The sequence below is a fragment of the Sapajus apella genome, unplaced genomic scaffold (assembly GCF_009761245.1).
Source record: "Sapajus apella isolate SASKATOON/1434 unplaced genomic scaffold, GSC_monkey_1.0 scaffold10, whole genome shotgun sequence".
Taxonomy (NCBI): Eukaryota; Metazoa; Chordata; class Mammalia; order Primates; family Cebidae; genus Sapajus; species Sapajus apella.
The window spans coordinates 9447852-9467799 of NW_022436950.1; the positions used below are offsets into that span (position 1 = coordinate 9447852).

At 42.7% G+C, this 19948-nt stretch overlaps 1 protein-coding gene across 1 annotated transcript in view; it reads left to right on the forward strand.

Moving 5' to 3' along the window:
- Window positions 1–12679, forward strand: part of LOC116551678 (nuclear body protein SP140-like protein) — a 16933-nt gene extending 4254 nt beyond the window's left edge. Inside the window, exons 3-6 of the mRNA XM_032277950.1 lie at window positions 1720–1888; window positions 4855–4929; window positions 11766–11870; window positions 12546–12679. Coding sequence (XP_032133841.1) covers window positions 1720–1888; window positions 4855–4929; window positions 11766–11870; window positions 12546–12679 — 483 coding nt within the window. The remainder of the gene's footprint in view (window positions 1–1719; window positions 1889–4854; window positions 4930–11765; window positions 11871–12545) is intronic.
- Window positions 12680–19948: the final 7269 nt, after the last annotated feature.

A 19948-nucleotide genomic window follows, 5' to 3' on the forward strand; every position in this document is an offset into this window, starting at 1 on the left:
CTTCCTTCCTTCCTTCCTTCCTTCCTTCCTTCCTTCCTTCCTTCCTTTTGTTTAGAGACAGCTTCTTACTGTGTGTCCCAGGATGGAATAAAGTGGCACAATTATGGCTCACTGCAACCTAGACCTCCTGGACACAAGTAAACCTCTCACCTTAGCCTCCTGGGTAGCTGGGATTACAGGTGTATGCCACCACACCTGGATATTATTATTATTATTATTTTGGTAGAGATGGGATCTTGCTATGTTACTCAGGCTGGTCTTGACCTCTTGGCCTCAATGAACCTCCTACCTCAGCCTCCCAAAGTATTGGGATTACAGGCTGAACCACTTTGCCTAGACAAGACTCTCTATTTCTAACTCAAGCCCTGTTCTTTTTTTTTGTTTGTTTGTTTGAGACAGAGCCTTGCTCTGTCAGCCAGGCTGGAGTGCAATTGCATGATCTCTGCTCACCACAACCTCTGCCTCCCTGGTTCAAGCAATTGTCCTGTCTCAGCCTCTCAAGTAGCTGGGACTACAGGCGCCTGCCACCATGCCCAGCTAATTTTTGTATTTTTAGTAGAGATGGGGTTTCACCACATTAGTCAAGCTGGTCTTGAACTACTGACTTCAGGTGATCTACCCACCTCGGCCTCCCAAAGTGCTGGGATTACAGGAGTGAGCCACTGCACGCAGTTGCCCTGTTCTTTTGTAGCAACTGTTGGGGAGGGAGTGGAAGGTAATGATGACATGGCTGGAGTGAAACTGATATGCTCTGCAAATATGTAGTGATTTATACAACATACAAGAATAAAACAAAATTACGATAACCAAGATAATGGAAGCAGTCTTGCTTGGTAATGTTTACTTATGTCAGAGGTAACCCCCAGGGAATTTGTGCCACTATAATTGTTATCAAACAAATTTCTGCCTTGCTGCTGTCTCCTCTAAAGTGTTTACATTTCATTGGGTAGTTGTGGAGCCTTGGAATTCAGGTGAGTTTGTACAGTGCCATGGAGATGCAGAGAAGGAAGCCATGTCTTCAGTGTGTGATTGTGCCCTTTCTATTGTGTTCTTTATGGCAAGGGAAGAACCACCTCCCAATCTCCTGGAGCCTGTCCAGGACTTCTCATACCGTAGGAGGAAGGTGGGGAGTGTGGGGGCAGTGACTGCTGTACAGACAACGAAATCACTGTAAGATTTATTCCCGAGGCATCCTGGGCAGGATAAGAGCTCAAAAGTCAAGAGGTAGGGTTTACTTGTTTTTCTAAAGCAGTGGATCAAATATTTAAAAAGTTCTAGGCTGGGTACAGTGGCTCATGTCTGTAATTCCAGCACTTTGGGAGGCTGAGGCAGGTGGATCATGAGGTTAGGAGTTCAAGATCAGCCTGACCAACATGGTGAAACCCCATCTCTACTAAAAATATGAAAATTAGCCAGGTGTGGTGGCACATGCCTGTAATCCCAGCTACTCAGGAGGCTGAGGCAACAGATTCACTTCAACCCAGGAGGTGCAGGTTGCAGTGAGCTGAGATAGCACCACTGCACTCCAGCCTAGACAACACAGCGAGACTCCATCTTAAATATATATATATGTAAATATATATATTAATATTTATATAATGAAAAATAGTAGTCTACACTGAGAACAAGGAAAGTATTCTATGCAATTACATTGTCGATCTTTGTTTAACTTTAAAGCTATTATTTTGTGTATTTTTTCCATTGAAATTTTTTTAACAGAATTCTCAAGAAGCCTGTGTAAACTTGATTCCTGTACAGAAAGTTGTGTACCAGGTTCTCTGCCACCTGGAGAAGGTGTTTGATTGTTCAGTTCTGTCAGTCCTGTTCAGCAAGAGTAACCTGAAAGAGTATCCTGATTTAATTGAGATTCATAAAAGCTTCAAAAAGGGTAATCAATTCTCTCCCCTCTCTTTTGTGCTCTAGGTCTGCTTTTAATTCTTTTTTCTTTTTTTTTTTTTTTATAAAGACAGGGTTTCACCGTATTGGCCAGGCTGGTCTTGAACTCCTGACCTCAGGTGATTCACCGGCCTCGGCCTCCCAAAGTGCTGAGATTACAGGCGTGAGCCACCACGCCCACCTGCTTTTAATTCTTTCATTTGCTCAGTCGTTCATTTAACAAGTACTCATGTAGTGCTTATATGTCCCAGGCCCTGTGCTCGGTGGTGTGAATATAACTAACCTGTTCTCTGGCCTCCCTTCGTTGGTAGTCTCTGGGGACCCTGGTCCAGGTGTCTCAGGACATTTCCTGGTGCTGTAATATTTGCTCCCTTCTTGTAGGCTTCAGAGAGTCCTTCCTTTGTTCCCTGGTTCTGGGCCACCCTGGGGAAGTCTGTCTATTCCCTCTACCACGTCCTCTCTCTTTGGGAAGCACTCATCCTTCCAAACTCAATTTGGCCAAAACTCTGCTTTTTTCTAGCCCCATCTTTTTTTTTTCAGATCAACTTTTAAAATTATTATTATTGTACTTTAACTTCTAGGGTACACGTGCAGAACGTCCAGGTTTGTTACATAGGCATACATGTGCCATAGTGGTTTGCTGTACCCATTAAACTGTCATCTACATTAGATATTAGATATTTCTCCTAATGCTCTCCCTCCCCTAGTCCCTCACCGCTCAACAGGCCCCTGTGTGTGATGTTCTCCTCCTTGTGTCCATGTGTTCTCTTTGTTCAATTCCCACTTATGAGTGAGAACATGCAGTGTTTGGTTTTCAGTTCTTGTGTTAATTTGCTGAGAATGATGGTTTCCAACTTTATCCATGTCCCTGCAAAAGACATGAGCTCATTCTTTTTTATGACTGCATAGTATTCCATGCTGTATATGTGCCACATTGTCTTTATCCAGTCTATCATTGATGAACATTTGGGTTTGTTCCACGTCTTTGCTGTTGTGAATAGTGCCACAATAGGCATACATGTTTGTGTGTTTTTATAGTAGAATGATTTATAATCCTTTGGATATATACCCAGTAATGGGATTACTGGGCCAAATGCTATTTCTAGTTCTATATCCTTGAGGAATTGCCACACTGTCTTCCACAATGGTTGAAATAATTTATACTCCCACCAACAGTGTAAAAGTGTTCCTATTTCTCCACATCTTCTCCAGCATCTGTTGTTTCATGAATTTTTAATGATCGCCATTCTAACTGGTGTAGGATGGTATCTCATTGTGGTTTGGATTTGCATTTCTGTAATGACCAGTGAAGATGAGCTTTTTTTCATATGTTTGTTGGCCACATAAATGTCTTCTTTTGAGAAATGTATGTTCATACCCTTCACCCACTTCTTGATAGGGTTATTATTATTATTATTTTTTGTAATTTTGTTTAAGTTCTTTGTAGATTCTGGATATAAGTCCTTTGTCAGATGGATAGATTGCAAAATTTTTCTCCCATTCTGTAGGTTGCCCGTTCACTCTGATGATAGTTTCTTTTGCTGTGCAGAAGCTCTTTAGTTTAATTATATCCCATTTGTCCATTTTGGCTTTTGTTGCCATTACTTTTGATGTTTTAGTCATTAAGTCTTTGCTCGTGCTTATGTTCTGAATGGTATTGCCTAGGTTTTCTTCTAGGATTTTTATGGTTTCAGGTTTATTGTTTAAGTCCTTAAACCATCTTGAGTTAATTTTTGCATAAGGTCTAAGGAAGGGGTCCAGTTTCAGTTTTCTGCATATGGCTAGCCAGTTTTCCCAACACCATTTATTAGATAGAAATCCTTTCCCCATTGCTTGTTTTTGCCAGATTTGTCAAAGATAACAGGGGTGTAGATGTGTGGTGTTATTTCTGAGGCCTCTGTTCTGTTCCACTGATTTATATATCTGTTTTGGTACCAGTACCATGCTGTTTTGGTTACTATGGCATTAAAGTATAGTTTGAAGTCAGGCAGAGTGATGCCTCCAGCTTTGTTATTTTTGCTTAGGATTATCTTGGCTATGTGGGCCCTTTTTTAGTTCCATATGAAATTTAAAGTAGTTTTTTTCTAATATTGTGAAGAAAGTCAATGGTAGTTTGATGGAGATAGCATTAAATCTATAAATTACTTTGGGCAGTATGACCATTTTCACCATTTTCACAATATTGATTCTTCCTATGCATAAGCATGAAGTGCTTTTCCATTTGTTTGGGTCCTCTTTTATTTCCTTGATCAGTGGTTTGTAGTTCTTCTTGAAAAGGTCCTTCACATCCCTTTTAAGTTGTATTACTAGGTATTTAATTCTCTTTGTAGCAATTGTGAATGGGAGTTCACTCATGATTTGGCTCTTTGTTTGTCTATTATTGGTGTATAGGAATGCTTGTGATTTTTGCACATTGATTTTGTATCCTGAGACTTTGCTGAAGTTGCTTATCAGCTTAAGGAGATTTTGGGCTGAGATGAGGGTTTTCTAGCCCCATCTTTAAGGCTTTTGGGCTTCTCTTTTGCCTACAGGCATGGCATCTCTCTAGGATCTTAGTTCTCCTAAGGAAACTAGTTTGTTTCTTCTGTAAGATACTTATAATTCACAGAGACATTTCTATTATGGAATTTGTATTGAGATAAGATTGCACTCCTCTCTGATCATCTTGTTGGATGATTAGTTATAATTTACAATTTTTCTACTGCTCCATCTTCCTTAAAACCTGAGAGACTCATCACCTATAGGATTTCAGTAGTTTTGTGTTATTTTCTTTCTTGACTACCTCAGAGGAAGAAACAAGCAACACCAAATCACAAGCCACTGAGATTCAGAGTGACTGAAGGGCGAAGAGTTTCCCACTGAATTATAAGAACACGCGGGTGCTTCATTCATGTGATCATGAGGTGGGGTTCCTGGTCACTTGCTTGCAGACTCTAATTAATTCTTTTCTTTGTTCAGTGCTCCTCTTTTCCCAGAAAAGGGCTGGAAAAGAAACACCAAAAATGCCCAGCTTTCTGCCAAGCTGTAAACAAGGTAATAATGTCTAGATAAAAGCTTTGTTTTCTGATCTTCTAAGAAGAAAAGGAGACAGGTAACTGAGCTCTGAGGAAAGACCACACTGATGGAGGTGGTAGCAGAGGTGGATGATGGTCACTTTGTGTTGATTCCAAAGTGACGTGACTCCAGCTGGAATCCAAGAATACTCTCAAGAGGTGGCAAAAAGAGGCTTTCTGCCCAGTAGCCTGGAGGCTGGAATGAGGATCTGAGTGTGAATTGTAAGTTTGTAGGAGACCTTCAGTGAGAAGCTGTGAAGGGTAAGAAGGATGCACCTATGGCCAACAACGTCAAAGAAGATACTCTTGGTGATGCCAGAAGGGGCTGATTTAACCGTGGCATGTTGTTCAGGAGAAGGAATATTCAAACAGAAAGGTAGTCATGCAGAGAGACACAAAGAGGAAGTGATGCAGATGCAGAGAACAATATGTAGGTATTCTGAGAGAGAGAGAGAGAGAGGAAGAAGGAGGGGAAATGAAAGACGGTAAGCAATAAAAATAACCGTGTTGTTAACAGCTCACTGTGATCGAACGCCTACTCCATGGCAGCTGTGGGTTTAGTGCTCATGGCTGCAATTGAAGATTAGTATTATTTATGTGTCCATTTTGCAGATTAGGAAACTGAAATCCAGAAGGACAATGTATGGGGTTGCCTAGTGTCAGATGAGCAAAGATGAACCCAGAGCCTGTGTTGTTGTTTTTGGAGGGAAGGAGGTAAAATTCAGATGTTAACCATTTAAAAAGTGTGCAATTCAGTGACATTTAGTATATTCACAATGTTGTACAACCATCACCTCTCTCTAGTTTCAAAATGGTTTAATTACCCCAAAAGGAAACTCTGTGCCCTTTAACCAAGCATCTAATTTCCCTCTTCTCGGAATCCCTGGCAATCAGTAATCTACTTTCCACCTCTATAAATTTGCCTACACTGAAGAATTCATGTAAATGGAATCACACAATATGTGGCCTTCTGTGTCTGGGCTTCTTTCACTTAACAAGATGTTTTCAGGTTTTATCCATGTGGTAACATGAATTAGAATCTCAGTTCCTTTTGATGACTGAATAATATTCCATCATATGGCTATACCACATTTTGTTTATTCATTCATCAGTGAATGATGAGTTGTTTCCATCTTCCAGCTATTGTGACAGAAGTTACATTCTTCTTGTTGCCCAGGGAATCTAATGGAAAAGATAGAAACAGAAACATGAAACAAAAATGGGGAAATAGATGCAGAAAAAAAGATATAGAGAAAAGAATACAAAGAGCGGGAGGAAGTGGAGCGACTCAAACTCTGAGTCCTCAGGGAAAGGCCAATGAGAAAATGTGAACAGGTGTGGAGAGGGAGAGTATGATCTAAAAGGGGGTGGGAACGAGGCAACCAGGACTTCACAGGAACTGAGCTAAGGGCCCTGGGCAGAGCAGCTCTGGGGACAAAGGCAGATTCACTCTACCGTCGTCGGTTACCTGAGTGTCCATGAAGGACACTTAGCAAGGTCGTCTGGCCAAGGCCCTCTCAGCCCAGGGTGCAGTGACCCAGTCCTCCACTCCTGGGGCTGGAGTCTGTCTTTAAGAATCAGGCAGGGTTGGGCATGGTGGCTCATACTGGTAATCCCAGCACTTTGGGAGGCTGAGGTGGGCAGATCGCTTGAGGCCAGGAGTTCGAGACCAGCCTTGCCAACATGGCGAAACCCCATCTCTACAAAAAAATACAAAAATTAGTCAGGCATGGTGACATATGCCTGAAGTCACAGCTACTTGGGAGGCTGAGGCAGGAGAATTGCTTGAATCTAGGAGGCAGAGGTGGCAGTGAGCTGCGATTGTGCCACTGTATTCCACCCTGGGCAACAGAGTGAGATTCTGTCTCCAAAAAAAAAAAAAAAAAAAAAAAAAAAGAGATTCAGGCAGCATCTGCCAGCTCCTGATGGTGAAAACTCTCTCTCTATATATATATTTTAAAGACAGATTCACAGGCTGGAGTATAGTAGCACAATCATAACTCACCACAGCCTTGAACTCCTGGCCTGAAGCGATCCTCTCATCTCAGCCTCCCAAGTAACTAAGACCATAGGCATGTATCACCACACCCAGCTAATTTTTAATTTTTTGTAGAGATAGGGTCTTACCATATTGCCCAGGCTGGCCTTGAACTCCTGGGTTCAAGCGATCCTCCCACCTCAGCCTCCCAAAGTGCTGGGATTATAGATCGTGAGCCACCACACCTGGCTGTGAAGACCCTTTTCAAAGCCTGACCTGGTTGTGCTCAGATTCTTCATCTTCTGTTGGTCTGTTCCTGTTGACTGTGCTGTGATCCTCTGCTGTTCTTGCCCCATTCTGGAATGTGCTGGGGGTAAGGGAAGAAAGGGTTGCCTCTTTGTGTTTATGATTACCCCAAAGTTTTAGTGTTTGTATCTGCAGAATCTCCAGGTTCAGGATTTAAATAACAAGTCCTTTTCCTCCAGGTTTCCTGGGAGGGCTTCTTCCTCCCACACCCCTTACACACACTTGCCGCTGGTTCCTGCTAGTGCTGAGCCTGCTCTTTTTACCCATGTGTCTGCTTCACCATTTTCTGCCTGTGTCTGCTTGAATCTGGTTGTTGCCTTGGTGCTTTGAGCGTATATCCAGTGATGGCCCGTGCTGTGGTGGCGGGAGGCATGTTCCTTCTGTGGGACGGACTATCTTCCCTGTTGGGTCCTTCACATAGGACCATGGCACCACTGTGCCTCACACTCCCTCACCCTTCATCCCTGGGGCAGGCAGCTAGGAGCTACCTTTCAGATACCAGATGAGCCTCTTCAAAAGCTCTTTTGTACTTTTGTGCCACAACTAGTCACTGTTTCTAGATTCTCAGTCATCTTCTTGTTTACATTTTTCCTAATGTTCCTCATCCTTAGACCATATAGTCCATAACAGATTTTATTTCTTTGTTCAGTGTTTCATGATCACTTTTTCTGAAATGAATGACATAGAGGAAGTATAAGAGAACTCTTGGAACTGTGGAAGGTCATTCTGATGCCATTGATAATTGGGACATATGATTGGAGAGGATATTTGATTAATTTCTGAATGCATTTAAATAAAAACTTTAGGTTTTGATTTATGACATCACAGTGTCATATTCATAAAATCATAATGTCATCTAGGGGCCATCTGATCTGGAACCAGAACAGAAACCTTTAAGCCTGTCTGGGATGTGAAGTCAACATGTATAAAGCTAGAACATTCTATCTTTGGCCCAGGTGATGCTCTTGGAACACAGCAGGCAAACACATGCAGTCAAGTAGGTAAGGCTGATGATGGCCAGGTGTTTGCATGGGTGACTAGTGGTAGGCATCTGTAGCACACACAGAAAGGGGAAGGCAGTGCAGTGTCACTTGATCAATATCTAAAAAAGAGATCCCAAGGACTCCTGAATGACAGTAGAAGGATAGATCGGTGTCCACTGCAGGCAGACAGTGACGTAATGGAAAGAAAGATATGTCTTTTAGTTGCTGTGAGGAAGACAGAAAAAAACACAAAGAGACAGAGGGAACAGGACTGAAGCCTGATCTGTAGGTTGGAAGAGATGCAGGAGAGAGGTGAGAAGGGAAAAACAGAGAATGAGGAACATGTACTCCTGCAGCACTGCTGGAGAGGAGAGAGAGGCAGATGCACTGGGAGATAAGAGAGAAGCTGGCGAAGTCCACGATGCAGAAATGCCTTCCTAGGGCAGAAGCCTGGGGTTTGGATCCTGGTGGAAGGCTGAGCAGGAGACAGAGAGCGAGAGAGCAACGTCTGACAAGAGGGGAAGAGGCAGAGCTGGGCTTGGCTGGATCCTCGGAGAGGGACATCGCCTCCCCAGTAGCAGTTCCCTTCTGCTCCCAACCACAGAGCTCAGTGTGGTCACATCTCCCGGCCACGGGATCTGGTCTCACATTCTGTGTTCTTTCTACTCAGTGCCTAGGGAACACAAAGTTCTCCAAGTAAAAAGGGAGAGAGGGTCAGAAGAGATGCCCAGCGGACTACCATGTGGTAGGCAACGTACTGCAATTGAATCCCGCCCTTTAAGTTACCTGATTAGATCATGGGGTGGAGGGAGGAAGGGCTTCTCTTCCTCCCACCCCTCCCTCCCTCCCCCATAGGAGCCCAGCCTCTGGCTGCTTTTGAATTTGCGAGGGAGGCAAGCAGGACGAGGCATGTGATGTGCCCAGCCTTACCATTGTCAGAGGTTCTCACTGGCGGGAGCCTGAGAGTAAGTGCCCTAAGTCTTCCAGGCAGGAGACAAAGGAGAGCTGAATGCCTCCCTGAAGCATGGCACCCTGGGTGGAGAACCTGACAGCATGAGTATGGAAAAGGTGGATGATTGGGCCATGGAATAGCAAGTTTCAGCAGTGAGTCCAGTTTTACCTAAGTGGACATGACATCCAGGCTTTCCCAGGTTGGTGGAGGATTGACAGGGAGACTTTTTGTCCTGCTTGCTAGAAGTTGCCACAAGATCAGACAAACAACGTGTATGACTATCAGATTTGCAATGAAGAAAGGTTATTGTAGATGACCTTCAGAATGGGGAGGGCAAGGGGAAGGGGCCCTGGTGGTACAGTTAAAGCCAAAAAAGGAATGACGTGACTTTTGAGACAAGGACAAGATATAGGAAGAAAATGCTTGGAAGAGTCGAGGCAGACAGAGCGTCAAGGTCAAGGGAAGCCTCAAAGACACAGAGACAGAGGGGAGGAAGTAAGAGACATGGCAGAGAAGAGACAAACTGAAAACTCAAACAAGGGACAGTGAGAAAAATCATACGGAGAGAGAAACATAGAGGGAAGAGTAAATACCAGGAAAAGAGAAAGTAGGGGAGAGGCATGAAGGAGCCAGGAAGAGAGAGCGAGTGTGAAGAGCAAATAAGAAATGTGGAGGTCAGTGTGGGAGGGAGAGAGGAGACATATTCTTCCATGAAACCACATCCTCCTCCGTATCCCCTTCCTCTCCTCTTCCAGAGTTCCCTTTTTGGTAAAGTGGCCATTACTGTCAAGTTTTCTCAAGCAAGAAACTCAAGAATCCTCCTGAGTTTTTCGCTCCCTCAACCCCCATACCCCATCAGCCATCCAGCCCTGTGCACTGTACCTGTTGGCATTTGCAACCTGACCATTTTTCTCTATCCCTAATGCTGTGATGTGAATCAGATCTCTGAAAACTCTCCCATGAATGTCAGCTGCCACATCTTAAAGTTCAGGTGTGTCTGTGCTGTCTTCCTACCTGCCCTCCAATGACTGGCATGACACTTGGATTTAAGTTGATCCTTTGACTACGCTTCCAAGGCTGGGCAACGAGAACCCTTCCCATTTCTCCAGCCTCTATTCTCTCACTCCAAGAAGTCATACTGATTTCTTTTAGTTACTCAGGTTACTTTGCCCATGCTCTGTCCTCTATCTGGATCTGTTTTCTTGGCCTCTATCCTTCTCATCTCCTCCCTAATCTGGCTCCTTCCTGCTCACATGATATTTCCTCCCACAAGCCTCATCTTGTCTCTTGGACGAGCCTGTCCGTTCCAGAGCACTTCCTGCTTGCTGTGAGATAATACTCCTGCCTCGCTGCGATCATGTGCTTAGCATGTGCTCTCTCTGGACCACGGCTGTTTATTCTCACTATGTCCTTCCAACCTAGCATGAGGGTGTCTGGCATATAGTAAAGGGTACACTTCATATTTGTCAGGAAATGAAAGTACTCATATTTTTGTGCCCCAAAAACTGGACACATATTTTGGCAAACGTGACATTACTGATGCATTTATATGGAAAGCTTCACAAAAAATAGTTCTAATAATTTTATTTTATTCATTTATGAGACAGAGTCTTCCTATGCTGCCCAGGCTAGAGTGCAGTGGTAGGATCTCAGCTTACTGCAAGCAACATTCCGCCACCTGGGTTCAGCAATTCTCCTGCCTCAGTCTCCCTAGTAGCTGGGATTGCAGGTGTGTGCAACCACACCTGGCTAATTTTTGTATTTTTAGTAGAGACGGAGTTTTGCCATATTGGCCAGGCTGGTCTCAAACTCCTGACCTCATGATCTGCCTGCCTCGGCCTCCCAGAATGCTGGGATTACAGGCATGAGCCACCATGCCCAGCCTATTTATTTTTATGTATTTATTTTTGAGGCAGAGTCTTGCTCTGTCATCCAGGCTGGAGTGCAGCTGTGCAGTCTTGGCTTACTACAACCTCCGCCTTCTGAGCTCAGTCAATTCTGCTGCCTCAGTCTCCTGAGTATCTGGGATTATAGGCATGCACCACCATGCCCAGCAATTTTTGTATTTTTAGTAGAGATGGGGTTTCGCCATGTTGGTCAGGCCGGTCTCGAACTCTCTACCTCAGATGATCTGCCCACCTTGGCCTCCCAAAGTGCTGGGATTACAGGTGTGAGCCACTGTGCCCAGCCTAAAAATTATATTTATATGTACATGTACATGTAATAAGCTACTTTTGTGGAAATAAGTATATGAATTAAGAACTTAAGGTCTTTACTAAGGATTAAGTTAATTAAATGAAGAACATAAAATTCAGCCAAGACTGAATAATTACTAATTATCAGTTAGTAAATAAGAATGGCAGGTAAAGGGAAAAGAGAAAACAAAATAGAGTTCAAGGTAAAAAGATAAATACTGAGAGAAAGACAGAAAGTAAGAAACGTATCTGGAGTGACGCAGTATGAAAGGAGGTGAAATTTAGTGCCAGAGTGATCCTCTGAGGTCAAGTGGGGAGAGAGAGAGGAAGAGGGGCACCATGAGGCTGGCTTTTTTTGAGGGGGAAAGATGAAAATTCTTCAAGGATTATTATTTGTTCTAGGGGCAAAGCTATTCAGATCCAAAAATCGGGTGGAACCTAGTTTTGTGCACCTGGAAGACAAACAGATGGCAAGAACGGCGTGTAATCAAGTCCCCGAAATAATTGGTAAGGCTGGCAGAGGGTGTCTGTGATGCGGTGACACTGTGTGAGTCACAGCAGAGGTGACAGGCTGGGTGTGTGGTCAGAGTCCTACGTGGTGGCCCAGGGGAGCCTGATGAATGCTGGGAGTCTGGTGCTCAGTTCAGGGAGCTTCTGCATCACAGAGGAAAGTTGGTGGGAAAACAGAAAAGTGCAGAGAGAGCTGGGTGTGGAGGAAGCGGCTCAGAGGAGACACAGAAGGCAGGTATGTAATGCAAGAAAGCCAGGAGAGAGTAGGAGAGGCGCAAGGAGGCAAAAGAGATGCTAGAGAGAGGACATACAGAGATTGAGAAACAAAGAGGGAGAAGATGCAAGAAAGATGCAGGAGTGGAGAAATAGACAGAGACAATGGGAAGGGGAAGAAGAAAGAGGGGGTAAGGAGATGGAGAGCAAGTTACCAAAGCTGGCCACTGCGGCCATTTGTCCCCAGCCTCAGGGTCTAGTTTCAGTGACTGGAGCACCAGGACCTTGCAGGTCCAGGATTCCGCAGGGGCACTGCAACCATGCTGAGCAGGGACATTCCTTCTTGCAAGTTGCACAAGTTCCCAGGTCTTTCCTGGTGCCCCTAATTGTGGGTTTCCTGCTGTGTTGGCACCTGGGGTCCCACACTGATACCCTAAGGGATTTTGTTCCTTTGTGCAGTGATCAGCAGTGAAGACTCTGATTCCTGTGATGACGAAGAGCTGCTGGAAGCCTCGAGCACAGCATCAGAACCTGGACCTGGTGAGAAGGGCAAGGACCACTCGTGCGGTGCTCCAGGACTTCAGGCATCTTGAGTTCAGAGCACCTACTTCCTAATGCATTTCAAATGGAGTTCACTCCACAGCCATGGTCCAGTTATTCTCTGGTGCCCTTTCTCTGCTCTCACCTCTCCTGGCACTTTGGGAAATGGGGGAGGCAACTTTCATTGCATACGTATGCTCTAGTATTGGCATTAGGTTAGAAAGAAGCTAGGATATTTCTGTTGTTTTTCCCTTTCACATTGATCTGGTTTGAATTTGTGTCCCCACCCAAATCTCTTTGAGATTGAAAGACTGCCCCACTGGGTTTCAGATTTGTATGGGGTCTGTAGTCCTTTTGTTTTCACCAATTTCTCCCATTTAGAATGGGAGCATTTACCCAATGCCTGTACCCCCATTGTATCTTGAAAGTAACTAACTTGTTTTTGATTTTATAGGCTCATAGACCTAAAGAGCTTACTTTGTCTCATGAGACTTTGGACTATGGACTTTTGTGTTAATGTTGAAATGAGTTAAGACTGGGGGCTGTTGACTGTTGAGAAGGGATTATTGTATTTTGCAATGTGAGAAGGACATGAAATTTGGGAGGGGCCGGGGGAGGAATAATATGGTTTGGATTTGTGTCCCTGCCCAAATCTCATGTTGAATTGTAATCTCAAGTGTTGGAGGAAATGGCTGGAGGAAGGCGATTGGATAATGGGGGAGGAATTCCCCCTTGCTGTTCTCAAGATAGTGAGTGAGTTCTCATGAGATCTGATTTTTTAAAGCACGTCCCCCTTCACTCTTTCTCTCCTGCTTTGCTATGGTAAGGTGCACTTGCTTCCCCTTTGCCATCCTCCATGATTGTAAGTTTCCTGAGGCCTCCTGGCTGTGCCTCCTTTACAGCCTTCATAAATTACCCAATATCAGGTAGTCCCTTTATAGCAATGCTAGAACAGACTGATACACAGGTGATCAGGCTTACTGTGGTATACTTTAAAAAATACATATTTGATCTTTGTCGAAATAGGACAAGGATCTTTGTCCTTTCTTGGCACAAAGTCCTTAAAACTCTTGGAAATTCCAGGATGATGGGGTCTTATAAGTACTAACCACTTGATTGGAAGATTTTTCCCTAAACCTCGACATTTGAGGAGAAATGAAGGGTGGAAGATTGAGGTCAATTGCCAATGGCCAGTGATTTAATCAGTCATGCCTATAAAATGAAACCTTGATAAAAACCTCTAAACAACAGGGTTCAGGGAGTTTCTGAATTGGTGACTGCATTTATGTATTGGGAGGTGGGAAGGAGTCTCACCTGTAGAGGGCATGAAAACTCTTTCCCTCCTTCTCTACCTTGCCCTATATTCTTCCTGAGTTTTTTTTTTTTTTTTTTTTTTTCTCCCTGTGCAACAAAACCTTTATTAAAAGGTTCAACTGTTTACTGAAACTGGTAATTTCCAAACTTAAGTTGGGGCAAATGGCTATAGTGCAGAGTAATGCCATCACTGGGCATTGCGAATGCAAGACTGAAGAATTAACATGGATCACTTGAAGTCAGGAGTTCGAGACCAGCCTGGCCAACATGATGAAACCCCGTCTCTACTAAAAAAATACAAAAATTAGCCAGGGTTGGTGGTGCATGCCTTTAATTCCAGCTAATCAGGAGGCTGAGGTAAGAGGTGGAGGTTGCAGTGAGCCAAGATCATACCACTGCACTCCAGCCTGGGTGACAGAGTGAGACTTGGTCTAAAAAAAAAAAAAAAAGATTTGACAGCCACCCCTCAGATGGAGGACCAGGTGCAGGATCTACTCTTTTTGGATGTTCTGGTCAGAAAGAGTGTGACCATCTTCCAGCCACTTGCCTGCAAAGATGAGCCTCTGCTGGTCAGTGGGGATGCCTTCTTTATCCTGGATCTTGGCCTTCACATTTTCCATGGTGTCACTGGGCTCCACCTCCAGGGTGATGGTCTTGCTAGTCAAGGTCTTCATGAAGATTTTCATTTTGACCTGTTAGCATTAGGAGGATACTGCGAATTGCAATTCACGTCCAGCCACCAGAATGCTTCCACAGGCTCACTCGACAAAGCCAGTGATCACTCAGTTGTGTTCTTTATAATAAAACTCTAATCATAAGTAGAATACTTTCTGAGTTCTGTGAGTCATTCCAAGGAATTATCCAACCTGAGGGAAGTCCTGTGAGCCCCCAAAGTTGTAGTCCTCTCCACAGAAATGTGGGTGGCCTGGTCACCCCATTCATACTGTTATCTGCAGTAGGGCAGGCTTGTGGGACTGACATCTTAGTCTGTGGGGTTAATGCCAACTCTGGGTAGTGTCAGAGTTGGCACTGACCCCAACTTTCAGAGATTTTGGTAGGCTATGTTGTATTAAATAAACCCTGAACATTTGTAATTGCTAAAATAAATGATTAAATTGAATGGTTGGATATTCAGTTGGTTTCAGGGAAGTTAAAGAACTGATTGGTATTGGAACAATATGTTTGTTGTTGGAAAAGATGCCATACATTTGGCGTCAGAAGAAAACACATACCTATTTATGTTGAGGTCCTTCATTCACGTATTGATTTCCACCCCAAACAACCCTCATCATCTAAAGATCACAAAAGAGTAATTTTTGATTGCTTGGTATGTAATATTGTCATGAAAAATTTGAAAAGACTCAAAAGACCCAAATAATAGTCTTTCTGGTAGGGGTTGTTCAGTGTACCTTGGCTTATCTACAGACTTTTTTGAAAACAATTTTGGAAATAACATGTTTTCATATCTTTACAACATTCATAAGGGGTAGGCAGGATGACTGTCATTATCTTTGTTTTATAGATGCGGAAACATAAGCACATAAATGTTTAAAGATCTTTTACAAAGTCACATGGAGAATTCAGAATCTCAATTCAGCAGATGTCTGTTTCTTTAGAAAGGAGAGAGGGAAATAGTAATCAAACATGTTTGCAGCGCTAATTGTTAAATGATTTATAACTTTATTATTTATTTATTATTATTTTATTTTTTTGATGGAGTTTCACTTTTGTCGCCCAGGCTGGATGCAGTGGTATGATCTTGGCTCCCTGCAAACTCTGTCTCGGGTTCAAAGGATTCTCCTGTCTCAGTCTCCCAAGTAGCTGGGATTTCAGGTGCTTGTCATCACATCTGGCTAATTTTTGTATTTTTAGTGGAGACGGGGTTTCACAATGTTGGCCAGGCTGGTTTTGAACTCCTCACCTCTGGTAATCCACCCACCTTGGCCTCCCAAAGTGTTGGGATTACAGGCGTGAGCCTCCACACCCAGCCAATTTATAATTTGATTAACCAGCAACTGTTTCTCTTCCATGGACTTTATGAACAAAACTAATTTGGAAACACATACTAGGTATATGATGTCAAATGAGGTAAGTTAATGTCAAAATGTACATATTTTTCACAAAAGGCTCATTTTAATTGTTTGATACATTTTTTGACAAGTAAAAAAAGCATTTTAAAAATAGTTTCCACCCTGTTCCTTTGTTTTTGTTTTGAGATGGGGTCTTCTCTGTCGCCCAGGCTGGAGTGCTGTGGTGCAAACATAGCTCACTGCCACCTTGACCTTCTGGGCTCAAATCATCCTCCCACCTCAGCCTCCTAAATAGCTGGGACCACAGGTGCATGCCACCACAACCAGCTAATTTTTCAAATATTTGTAGATATGGGGTCTTGCTATGCTGTCCAGGCTGATCTCAAACTTCTGGGCTCAAGCTATACTCCCACCTTAGCTTCCCAAAGGGTTGGGATTATAGGCCTGAGCCACTGACCCTGGGCTTCACCGTCTATTTTTAACAGATGTACAATGTCTTGAACACTAGAAGTCTATTTGTTACATATGAAAACCATTAAAATAGGTTCTGTTCTGGGTTAAGCGTGGTTGAGTGGGATAGGGGGCAAGGAGGGAGGAGGAGAGATTCCCATACTCATGCAGGGATCCATCTCCAAACATTGCCCCAGGCAAGAAATAGAAGCAGAGGTGTGTGTGATTTTTGATGGCAAATTTCCTTAACGAGTAAGAAAGCAGTTTTCATTCAAAAAAGAGGATTCTGGGTAAGCATATGTTGTGACTTTTTTTTTGGTTTGACAATGTAGCATTTTATTTTCTGAACCCCCTACGGTGGGGGGTTGTGACTTTTTATAGCTGCAGCAAGTTCTTAGGAGAAATATCGTTTCCTGTTAACTTTGCAACTGACTTTGTATCTATTAATCCAGTCTCATGAATAACAGGGCAGATTTTTACTTTCTATTTTCTCATTTTACTTTTTATTTGTCATTGAACACATAGTGGTTTATCAAAGGGTTTTGGAAAAAACTCTGATTTTAACTTTACAACAATCATGAGATGTAAGCAGAATGAATTATCGATTTCCCTGTTTTTTTTTTTTTTTTTTTTTTTTTAAACTGTTGAGATGAAATCTGGCTCTTGTCCCCTAAGCTGGAGTGCAATGGCGTGATCTCAGCTCACTGCAAACTCCGCCTCACAGGTTCAAGCCATTTTCCTGCCTCAGCCTCCCAAAGAGCTGTGATTACAGGTGCCTGCCACCTGTATTTTTAGTAGAAACCATGTTGGGTAGGCTGGTCTTGAACTTCTGACCTCAGGTGATCCTCCCACCCTTGCCTCCCAAAGTGCTGGGATTACAGGCATGAGCCACTGCACAGCCGATTGCCCTGTTTTATACATGACAAAACCCAAGCCCACAGATGCTTAAGGTGACTTTTCCCTTGTCTTTTTACAATGCCAAATAGGGACTCAAAGAAAGAGTCGGAATTACCATCTCTGATTTCTAGAATTCATTGTTATAGTTGTCACTTTCCTTAAAAGGTAGAGATACACAGAGAGAAATGATCATCACATGATTTTGTATGATTTCAATCCTGATTGTGAATCATGTGAAATGTCAAGTTTAACCATTTTTAATATATGCATTCCTGTTTTCCTCTCACTGCTTTATAGTTACCTGGTTGTTGGGGAGAAATCTCTGAAAATGCATGTTAGGAAAAGAAGTATGTCCAAATTAGAATTGTTGGTATACAAATAAAATTTCTACAAAACATTAAATCTGATTGTTTGTGAAATCATTCATAAGTAAAACAAAAAATTCTAGAGTCCAGATTAATATTTTATATTAGGGCAGGCTATGTTATATTAAATAGAACCTGAACGTTTGTAATTGCTAAAATAAATAAAAGTTAATTTTTGCTTTCTGAACGATCTACAGTGTTCTGGGTCATGAGTGGAGTTGGGGGGGGCACTGGGAGAGAGGATAAGGGCCTGTGACCCCCATAGTTGTTCAGATACCTGGGATGCTGGAGGCTTTTAACATTTGAACAGTTATCTTTCAAGATGATCCCGGGTGGGAAAAAGAAGAGTCAGAAGAGACGTGTAGAGACAAGTAGGAAAGGTAAGAAGCAGAATGGCAGTGAGGTGTAGGAACATGGCGAGCGGGATGACAAAGCTGAACTGCCCATGGTAGGTAAAGCTTTCTCTGTCTCTGGCAACAGTGCTGCTGCCACATTAAACTCTGCTGGTGAGATGCATCTGAGAGTCACACCAGGGTGGTGGCAGGTGGGCCTGGTCTTACCCCTGAGTTCCTGGAGCTTCTCAGGTGCCCCCTAATCTCTTGTTATGTGATTTCCTTTTATGTTGGCTCCTTGAGCACCACTAAAACCTCCAAGGGATTTTATTTCCCTGTTTAGAGTTCAGTAGGAGTTCCTCTGCAAGTGACTAACAGAGTCATAGGAAACCTCTAGCTCAGCACCAAGAAGTGGTCCAGGGAAGGAAGATGCCAAATGGCCACAAACAGGACTTGAAATTAGCACTACTGTTTCCTGATTAATTTTACTCTGATTGCAATTCTTATTATCTGGGTATCTTAGTGTTTTTTTTTTCTTTTTTTCCTTTCCTGCTGCTATAAAAAAAATACCTGAGACTAGGTAATTTGTAAAGAAAAGAAATTTATTTCTCAATACTGGAGGCTGGGTGAGTTCAGTATCAAGCTGCTGGCATCTGGTGAGGGTCTTCTTGCTATGCCAACTCATAGTGGAAGGCAGAAGGGGAAGATAATGTGAAAGAGAAAGGAGAAGTGGGTGGAAACTGTGCTATTATCAGGAACCCACTCTCAACTCAAGGATAACTAACCTACTCCCAGGATAATGGAATTAGTCCATTCATGAAAACAGAGCCTTGTGACCCAATTACTTCTTAAAGGTTCCAATTCTCAACACTGTTGCGGATTAAGATATGTTGAGATTAAGTTTCCAACACATGAACTTTGGGGAACACAGTCAAACCACAGCACTAGGTATTTGAGGGAAATAATAAACAATAAATCACTTTAAACTCATGTTCAACAGAATGATTTCTTTTGTCATTTAGTCACACCCTTGAAAAGTCCTCAAAAGATAGCTGAAATTACTACCTGGAATTTACAGAAAGAAATGTTTTAGATGAATCACTTTCAGACAGATATATTAGTTTTGATACGTCATCATATGATAATTTTAATAATAATTTAAAAATTTGTTTTGCCTTTTAAAAAACACATTTTTTGGACATATACATACCAGAAAGGATACAAACCATGAGCATATGGAATAATTATCACACAATGAACAAACCCATGCTACCACTACAGAAATCAGGATAGAAACCGATCACCCCAGAAGCCACCCTGCGGCCCCTCCAACCACCAGACTCACCCTCCTTTCCAAAAACAAAAACACTATCCTGACTCTCAGCAACAGAAGCCTGCAATAATGTGGATGAATCTCACAAATATAAGTTCAAGTAAAATAAGTCAGACATACAAGGTTATTTTTTATAAATTCCACTTAAATGTACCACAGTGTTTTTACCCATTCTACTGTTGCTAGACCTTTGGATTATTTCAGTGCTGAGGTATTATGAATAGTGTTATGAATAATTTCAAACATGTTCCTGTTGACTATGTATGCCTGAGTGAAATTGCTGAATTATCGAGTATATGCAGGCTCAACTTGAAAAGATTATGCCAGTTTTCCAGTGTGATTGAACCGACACTACCACTATCAGTTTATAAAAGTTCTAATTTTTTCATATCCTTGTCAACATTTGGTATTGCCAGGTTTTTTTTTTTAGCCAGTTTAGGTGATGCAGTGATATCTCATTGTGATTTAAATTTGTATTTCTCTAATTGCTGAGATAGAGCACTTTGGTGTGTTTAAATTGACTTTGGAATATTCATTTTTGTAAAGTGCTTGTTCAAGTATCTTTACTTTTGGGGTTGACTGCATTTCTCATATTGGAGTA